This window comes from Nuphar pumila, chromosome 11 (genome assembly GCF_984573655.1).
Source record: "Nuphar pumila chromosome 11, dmNupPumi1.hap1.1, whole genome shotgun sequence".
Taxonomy (NCBI): Eukaryota; Viridiplantae; Streptophyta; class Magnoliopsida; order Nymphaeales; family Nymphaeaceae; genus Nuphar; species Nuphar pumila.
The window spans coordinates 12,676,505-12,686,290 of record NC_143259.1 but is presented as its reverse complement, the minus strand read 5'-3'; the positions used below and the strand labels follow the sequence as shown (position 1 = coordinate 12,686,290).

The following is a 9,786-nucleotide window of genomic DNA, read 5'->3' as shown; positions in this document are numbered from 1 at the left end:
CAACTCCTAGATTATGCAGCCAAGTTCACGAACTCCAAAATCTTTGAACAGTGAAAACACTAGAATCAAGAACTTGGTCGCATTTCATATGATACAAAAGGTTCAAATGGAACTTCAGCGTTAAGATGCACGGTTCTTCTCACAATCAATACCTAGTCAAGTCCAACTAAAAAATCAAGAACTTAGAAGTTCACGAATTCGGTCAAGCATCAATGAGGGCAAACTTTCAGTTCAAAAGATTAGCGTATCTAGGATTGATTAGCTAATAACAGCCAAAAGGGACCCACTCATTACATTTAGCATGAACAGAGAGGGGAATGAAACGCATCCATGGGTCCCACATGTTAAATGGTGATGTGGGGCCCATTCATTACAATCGCAATCCCGATGTTTCTGCCAGTGTATGCAATAATAAACATATCACCAAACAGTGGCTTCGTTAGCTGAGCTGCCAAAGCCAAGCTCAAACAACACGATTGGCTGAATTCCGGTTCGCAAAGTGACTTGAGAGCGAGTCGACTCTCAGGTCTCGCCCACCTCCACTTGAGAAAAGGCCAACGGGTCGGACCTGGTTCAAACCAAGGAGGACTTGAACCCAAATCTGACTTTGAGATGCTGATACTAGGGGTGGCAATTTCTGACACGACCCGCCAACCCGCTTCTTAGGCGGGTTTGGGATCGGCTTAAACGGGTTCATGTCGTAAACGGGTCGACCCACCTAACCCGTTTATTAAACGGGTCGGGTTCGTGTTAGGGGTATGCCAACCCGTCAACCCGTCTGACCCGTTTAATAAACGGGTTAGGCGAGCGGGTCAACCCATTTACCCGAACCTGACCTGCTGACCCTTTTACCCATTTACCTTTGGGTCTTTTTTTTTTTTGAATACTTGATTAGGTATTTAGGGTTTCTCTCGGTGAACGGAGGCTAATCCAACGATGATCTTGCCTTCCTTGTGGGCACTCTTCGGCTTGATCGCCAGCGGCGTTCACTCCGTCACCACCACCACCGGTGGCGTCCTTTCCCCGACCGAGATTGTCGCTAAAGCACAACTCAAACTCATCAGAAAATCTGGTGGTAGAGAGGTCAGAGGGTTTCACGGCGATGGTGGCGGCGGCCTTCTTCTCATCTTCGCCTTGGCTCAGCTTCGTCCGCTCGTAGGGGGAGAGCCATTTGGCGCGCATGTACTCGGGCTTCCGCCAGGGTGGAAAGTGGAGCCCCTTCCTCTTCAGCGACTGCTTCGCGGCCTCAGAGACGATGGTGACGATCTGATGGAGCCGGTCAGCTTTCCCAACGAAGATGGACAGTAGGGATTGGAGTACTGTCCGATAGTGGCTCGTTGACCCGTTTACCCATTTACCCAAACCCGACCCGACTCACCAACCCACCTGCCAAGCCGTTTACCCGACCCCGACCCACCCGCCTGCCAACCAGTTTACCCGCTTACCCAAAACCAACCCGACAACCCGTGAACCTGTTTACCCGACCCGTTTATTAAACGGGTTAACCATGTCGTGTCGGGTTACCCATTTAATAAATGGGTTGGGTTTGTGTTTGCCACAGCCGACCCATTTAATAAACGGGTCAGGTTCGTGTTGAGGTATGCTGACCCGCCAACCCATCGTGTCGACCCGTCAACCCGACCCGATTGCCACCCCTAGCTGATACCAGGTCGATAGGGTTAACTATTAAAAAAACATACTCAGAATCCTATAAGAAATACATAAACCAGATCTGTCTCATACCCCCATCAAATTATATATATGGGGGTTTATATTTGGTACAATCTTGTTTGAAGCTCGCGATGCGAGTTTTTGTTACACAATTTAACCTCGTAAATGTGTTCAGCATGCTCAGTTTAGTAAGAAGAGACTCTTGGATCATGTTCTTTCAACAAAAAAAACATGTTTTATGAGTTGAGAAAAATCAATGTTTTTTTATAGCGATTGATTTTTGGATTGACAGAAAAACTTATATACACCTCAGATTCTGGCAATCTAAAAGCCTGTTCTTAATAAATAAAACATGTAGATTACATCTATGAGAACAAAAACTAGCAACAAGATTCTGCCCCCATTTGCTAGGTACATAGAGAGAGTAACCCATATCATCAAACAGTTACGTCAGACAAAATGCTGCCATTTTTTTGCAGGCGCGCGCAACGGCAATGCTTGCCATTTTTTTAGTTTTCGACCCTTTAGCGGCAATGGTGTTAAAGGTCATTTTTCTGCCCAAGGAATTACAGTCAAGAACTGCGGCTAATTCTTTTTTTTAACACTTGGACGATTGCGGGGACGCATTCGAGGAATGTCGATTCCACCTTATGGGTTTTCCTATATATATATATATATATATATATATATATATATATATATATATATATATATATATATATATATATATATAACATTGATCTTAATCACATATCAAGGTCAAGCCCAAGCCTGCTATGAAATTTCACAAACAATACCCAGCTCCATATACTAATTGGACCCTTTGGGTCTGACCCAAAATCTAATCAGGAATCCCAGGTAAGGACTAGGTCCGGGTCAAACTCAACCCATTGACAACCCCAAAGCGAGCTCAATATCTGATTTTTGCAACATGGTTGATGAGTGCACGCCACCATGTGTTCGGACATTGCAAGTTCAAAACCCAATGGTATGTTGTGTAACTGGTGGGATCAGACTAACTCCGGCTTGCCTTTCAAAAAAAAAAAAAACTTTATGACATTCAAAAGTTGCCCGTGTACTTATAATTCTCAAGTCACATATGTCAGGATTTGATTGTTTTGGAAACTCTTTGATTGTTTGAAGATTTTCCGTTTTTTTTTTTAAATATTGTGTGAGTTTTCCCCCCAACACAAGATTTTTTATGCCTTTCTCGGCCTTCTGGCTAAGACCAAGTGTATTAAAAGCCACATTTTTTTGGTGGCACACATACATGCTCTTAAAAGAATACATTCAAACGCTTCTCTGATTAGGTAGGACCGCCTGTGGATTTCTTCCCTTGTCATATATTTTGTGTAAAATTTGATGATGGTGATGGGTTGGGCGGTGATGATAATGATATGAGTGAGAGAGACAACAGATGAGGTGCAATCACATTGCTCTCTTTAGTGTGCTGCAGCATTGTAATCTGCCGTTTGTCTTTTGTTAGGCCCTACAGCTGAAAGGCTGTACGCCAAAGATGAAGGTCAGTCAGATACAGAAGTGTACAAGTGATTGCACCCTCTAAGTGAGAAGAGGCGGTGGGGATGAGTTATGAAAAAAGCTTCAATGATTTTCAGAAATGACTTAAATTTTTTTTTTTTACTAATAACATGAAGAAACCACTGTTATATATGGTTGAAATGTTCCGTTGTGAGCCAAGAGGAACCATGTTGTCCGTGACTGTTTTGGTGTTTACATTGTAAAACTTCACGAGTACTCTGTGTCCCGGGAGAACAATTTCCTGTTAGTTTCGACTTTGCAGCAAGGAACGCCACACGATGAATAACGAGCTCGCATTATCTTTCAACGTGAAGGCCTTAAGCCAACATACCTAGGTAGTAGGTCTGCCGTACCCTTGTGGACTATTTTTACGGATCCAGATCCAAACGAGTCAAACCCATCCTTTGGCGACTCTGCCGGGCCTGTTTTCCGAATCGGTCAAGTTCGTAGACCTTTTACCGGTTCGTTCTAACATAAGCCGTCTCAGCCGAGCCAAGATGTCAATTTTCCCGCCGAGCTCGTTTCCGAAGCGCGACACATGCGACTGCCAGCTCGTCACGTCCTCATCCCACGTGGTACACGATTATTGGATGGTTCAACGAGTGCAGAAAAACTCCGAAAATGCCATTCATATCCCTTCCTTTCTTATTCTTCCTCATCGTCTCCGTCTCCTTTTTCTCTCTGTTCCAACCCTCAGAAATCCATAAAGAGGTAAAAGAATTCCTCTCTCAAAAACCCTAGATTCGTAAAAAATAACATCGATGATTCAACGTTTTCATTTGTTCGATTACATGATTTAGAAATTAATCAGCAAAAGGAATTACCGATTCCTCCAATTTTTTTTTGCTATTTTTTGCACATTTTTTCTGTAATTTTCCGTCTAGAAATCACTCTTTATTTCTCCCAATCTTCTGTAAACCTATAATTACCATAAAAACTAGAAATACGAGTTCTATTCTTCATCAAATTCGCGGTGTTAGTTATTTTTCTTACTTTCTTCCGTTTCTGCTTGATTTTGTGTAGTGTTTGGTAGGTTAGGGTTTTGGGGAACCGGGAGACGTCTGAGATTGCTTTTTTGGATATCAGGATCCTCCCCAGAAATGGCGTGCCAGGGGTTTTGGGGGTGCTTGTTGAAGCTGCTGAATTTCTTGCTCACGCTTGCCGGGTTGGCGATGGTGGGGTATGGGATCTACTTGTTGGTTGAATGGACGAGGAGCTCAACGGATTCGAATCCTCCGTCGGGCGAGAGTTCGGTGATTATAACGTTAGGTCGGCCGCTATTGATGAGCGTTCCGGTCTCGACCAGCATCCTTGATAAACTTCCTAAAGCTTGGTAGGTGGTTTCTTGCTCTGATCGGATTGATCCAAGTAATTGGTGTCGGTTCTTGATTTGTTCTTGTTGCTGTATTAGGAATTAAGGCGGTTGCTGATAGTTTCATTGAGGTGTTTTTTTTTTTACTTTTTATGATGATATTGTTCCTTCTTTTTAATGACGAAGAACCTGCTTTGAAGCAGAGGTCACTTAATGTGCCTCTCCCCTCCTTAGATAGTAAACCTCGGGTGAGTGCCCTAGCCCGGAAAGAATACCCACCTGACAAGCCACCTGTCTGATCCCAGGGGGGATCGATCCTTCACAAGATGGGATTCCACCACCTATCCAAGAACCGCCCTAATGCATTCTGTCCTGACGGAATCGTGTGCATTTAGATTTCACCAAAATTGGTTTAACTCTTTTGGTGCAGTTTCGCATTTGGGAAACTGATTATGTTAACGAGTATTAAGGATAATCAAGATGTGGGCCCCTCCAAAGATCACGACCCTCCAGTCGTTAAGCAGAGTTCAAGAGGAGATCACGATCAGGTTGATCCAAATGGAAAAGCAGAATGATCCAAATGGAAAGCAGCTCAAATGTACTATAAGGGATCAACACAAAATAGCAGTTCAGAGTCTAGTTTAGAACATAGTCACAAATATCGGTATGGGCTATATCTCAGCGAGGTATAATATCGGGATATTATCGTGGTTTTCTAATAAATCTCGGAAAAAACTCGGGATTTAAAAAAAACTATTTTTTTTGAAAAAATAGGAAAAATAAGAAAAAATAAATGTAAAGCAAATGAGCCATAATATGACATAAATTCCTCTTTCTTCTTTCCTTCCTTCCCTTCCTCTTTCTTTCCTTCTCTCCCTTCCTCTTTCTTCTTTCCTTCCTTCCCTTCCTCTTTCTCTTATTTCTTTCTTTCCATGATCACGTTGACTAGAACTGGAGGAGACAAAGCAGGCTTGAACAAGGAGGCTGGAACTTGAGGAGAAGAAGCAGGCTGGAACGAGGAGGCTGGAATTCAAGGAGACAAAAGCTTCTTTTTCTTTCTTCCTCTTTCTTTATTAAAAAGTCAAAAAAGGTATAAACTTTATCCCCAAACTAACCTATTAGGAAACTTAGGAAAGATATACATATCACCTTTTTTAAAAATCCTAAAATACCCTTACACCAACTGTTTTAAAAAAAACACCATTGTTGTGTTGTGATCACTATACGTATAAATTTTTGATATTTTGAAAATATTGTGATATTTACCTTTAATATCGTTTTGCGATTGTACTGCATTAATATCATGATATTTTCAAAGTATCGGCGATATCTGTGACTATGGTTTAGAATGACTCCAAAATGTTAAGGTGTTCATCTCTAAAGATAAGAGAAATATTGTTAAATGCAATCTTGGAAACTGTATATCTATTATAAAGGAAAGTAACCTCTCATCTCAAAACACAGAACAGAGATAGAGAGAGAATTGGAACCATGGACGTAGGCCTGACCAGCCGAACCACATTAAATTGTTTCCCAGTGTATGTGTGCGTGCGTTCTCTCCCTCGCGTATGTGTTATTTGTTATGGTATCAAAGCCTATGTCCTATGATCAGAGGTGGTAGATCCGTGGTGCGTATAATCTTCATGGCAAACAACATCATTAGCATCAACACGTCCGGGAACAATACAATGATTGGTTCGAGTCTATGTCACATGGGTGCGGGTGCGGGGATTCGGCACTTCCAAAAAAACCCAGGTGTGGGGGTGCAGCAGGGGCAAAAATGTAATATATATAAGGGGGGTCCGGGGGTTCTCCAACGCACCCAAGGTCGGGTTGACCGCACCTGGTGCCGCACCCGCACCCGCGTCGACGCGGGTGAGGGTGCAGCACCCTGCTAGCCGAATCCCTGTTACATAGGTTCGAGTGGTATGATATGTTCCTTCCCTATTCTCCCTGCTTTGAATAATCTTTAATATTTCTTGTTCGTCAAACTTGAGGCAGATAACTACCTGTTGTGGGAATCACAATTCATCCCACTCTTGAAAAGTTACCGCACCTGGTGCCGCACCCGCACCCGCGTCGAGTCGCATCGACGCGGGTGCGGCACCCTGCTAGCCGAATCCCTGTTACATAGGTTCGAGTGGTATGATATGTTCCTTCCCTATTCTCCCTGCTTTGAATAATCTTTAATATTTCTTGTTCGTCAAACTTGAGGCAGATAACTACCTGTTGTGGGAATCACAATTCATCCCACTCTTGAAAAGTTACAATCTCATGGGCTATGTTGATGGAACTAATCTATGCCCTAATGAGTTTCTTCCTTTTGAACCAGTGAAGGACTTTGTTGTAAACCTAGCCTTTTTAGAATGGCAAATGATGAATCAACTTCTTCTAATTGGATCATGTCCTCTTTGATGGATAAGGTACATAGGCAGGTAGTAGGTCTGAGTTCGTCATTCAGTGTGTAGACTACACTTGAGAACATTTATGCAGCTTGCACACTTGAGAACACTTATGCAGCTCGCACTTGGGCACACATTCAACAATTGAAATCTCAACTTCACAACCTTCGCAAGGGTCCGTACACTATTACTCAAAAATGCCCAAGCTATTGCACGATGATGATGATCTCATAATAAGTATTCTTGATGGGCTTCCAATGAATGAGTATGGCCCCTTCATAAGGCTGCACACGAGTCGAGCTTGGGCTGTTCAAACTTGGCTCGCTTCATAATGCCCTTATTCAGACTCGACTCGGTTTCGAGCTCAAGCCGAGCTGAGCTTGAATGACATTCTAAAAAGGTAAAGGGCTTTGACAAGGTGGGATTCGAACCCCAACCTCTCTAAACACTGCACAAATGACACACCACTATGTCAAATCGTACCTTTTGTTTATTGTGATGCAGAAAAAGTTACAAATACTAAAAATCCCTCCTAGATGATCGTACAATGAAAAAAGGAAAGGCACATATTTGAACCCAACACCTATTGAAGAAGAGACTAATGCCCTACCCATTACAGTGACGTCTCTGTGCTTTAATTTTGTAAACCTATTATATATATACTTTTTGTGAGCTTAATCGAGCTTTTCGAGCTTAACCGAGTTCAGCAGCGTGATCAAGCTCTTTTACTCCCACCGAGCCTGGACTTGTATTCAAGCTCGACTCATTTATGTTCATGGATGAGCTCGAGCCGAGCTTAAACAAGCATGAGACTCCCATCACACTTGAGTCTTTGTTCAATATGTTGCTGGTTCAAGAATCACAACTCCAAGATCTTGATGGATCTAGCCTTGAGAATCTCATAGCTAATATTGCTCTCAAGCAGTCCAATCAAATCTGAACTATAGTGGCAATTAATATTTTGAAAATCAAAATAATAGAGGCAGTCAAAACCGGTTTTCCAATAGAGGAAGAAATAGTAGGTGGTTCCAAAATAAGAACAATGGGAATCATAACTTTAATCAACAGTGGGCAGGTTATTCATCCAGTAGTGCTACTTGTCATGCATATGGAAATCAGGGACATATGGCAGCCAAGTGTCGCACCACCTGCCAAGCTTGTTGGAATCTAGTTCATCGAGCTCTTCACTGCATGGTATATTGCTTTCACAAAGACATATCAGGGGCACCCGAGGCTTATAGTGTTGCAACCATTTCTCACATTGATGATAGGGGATGGCACCTTGATTCAGGAGCCACCCATCATGTCACTTCAGACTTTAACATGTCTATGCAATCATAATATCAAGAGAGTGATTACTTAAAGATTGGTAATGACATGGGTTTGAGAATTCATAATGTTGAAAATTCAGTTTTCAGTTCTTCTGGTTACACTTTTAATATGAATGATATTTTATGTGCCTACTATTTCACACAATTTACTCTTTGTTCACAAGTTTTCTCTGGTTAATGATGTGTTCTTTGAATTTTTCCCTGACTGATGTGTTGTGAAGGCATGCAAAATGGGGAAGATCATCTTGGAAGGAACAAGTGACAATGGATTATATTATACAAGGCGAATTTGAATAAGATAATGCAATCGAATAAGATCCATCATATTGCTGCTTGTGTTGGAGAGAGAGCCTCTGTTCATCAATGGCATGAGCGGTTGGGACACCCATCACTTAAGATAGTTAAATATGTTCTTAGCAAAAATGGTTTGCCTTTTTTTTTATATAAAATTCATAATAAAATATGTGTCTTGCCAACAGAGTAAGAGTCATTCTCTACCTTTTGATACATCATCTCACAAGGTGGAAGGACCTTTAGATTTGATTTTCTCTTATGTGTGGGGACCTGCTCCCATCTCAACTATGCATGGACACCATTATTACATTAATTTTGTGGATGCATTTTCTAGATTCACATGGATCTTTGTCATTAAGCATAAATCTACTTTCAGTTTTCCAAAACTTTCAAAGACTTATGAAAAATCAGTTTGGTAGACGTATTAAGTCTTTGCAAAGTGACTGGGAAGGTGAATATAAATCTGTCTTTGTTTATTTGAAAACGTGTGGTATTATCCATTGGGTCACGTGCCCACATACCCATGAACAAAATGGGTGTATGGAACGTAAACATAGACATATTGTAGAAACAAGACCGACTCTTTTAGCTCAATCTGGTATGCGTTACAAGTTTTGGGATTATGCTTTTATTACTGTTGTTTACTTGATTAATAGAATGTTGACACCTATTCTTCAAATGAAGTCTCCCTTTCAAAGATTGTTCAAAAATCTTGGTTACAAGTTTTTAAATTTTTTTGGGTGTGACTGCTATCCATGTTTGAGACCATACAATGTCCACAAGCTCCAGTTTCACAATAATAAATGTATCTTTTTAGGGTATAGTTGTCAACATAAAGGCTATATATGTGTTTATATTTCTAATGACAAGGTGATGATCATTAAAAATGTCATTTTTGATGTATAAAATGTCCCCTACAATCCCCTCTACTACGAAAACTTCTTTTCAACCGATCCCTATTTATTTTCCCACAACTGCATCCCTTCCTATGGACCCATCTCTGCCCACATACTCTCCTACCCGTGTCGCCTGCCCCTGCCGCTAACACCTCCCTTACCCTATCCATCCCCGATGTCTCCCCAATGTCTTCTAGTCTTGCCCACCCACCTTCTCTTGAATCCCTGCCTACTAAGTCTCACCATATGATTACCCATTCCCATACAGGCTCCCTGAAACCCAAAAGTCTTCTTCACCACCCATTACCCTATTCCTACAGTGCTACTTATTGAACTTGAAC

The 9,786-nt window shown here is 41.7% G+C and overlaps 1 protein-coding gene across 2 annotated transcripts in view; it reads left to right on the top strand.

Moving 5' to 3' along the window:
- Positions 1 to 3,840: 3,840 nt before the first annotated feature.
- LOC149822001 (tobamovirus multiplication protein 2A-like) overlaps positions 3,841 to 9,786 on the top strand; it is a 31,246-nt gene continuing 25,300 nt past the window's right edge. The window contains exons 1-2 of one of the 2 annotated variants that reach the window (XM_089981549.1): positions 3,841 to 3,921; positions 4,297 to 4,543. In XM_089981549.1, the coding sequence (XP_089837675.1) occupies positions 4,311 to 4,543 (233 nt within the window). In that variant the 5' untranslated portion in view covers positions 3,841 to 3,921; positions 4,297 to 4,310. Of the gene's footprint in view, positions 3,922 to 4,233; positions 4,544 to 9,786 lie in introns of both variants that reach the window. The other variant, XM_089981550.1, reaches the window with a different exon arrangement.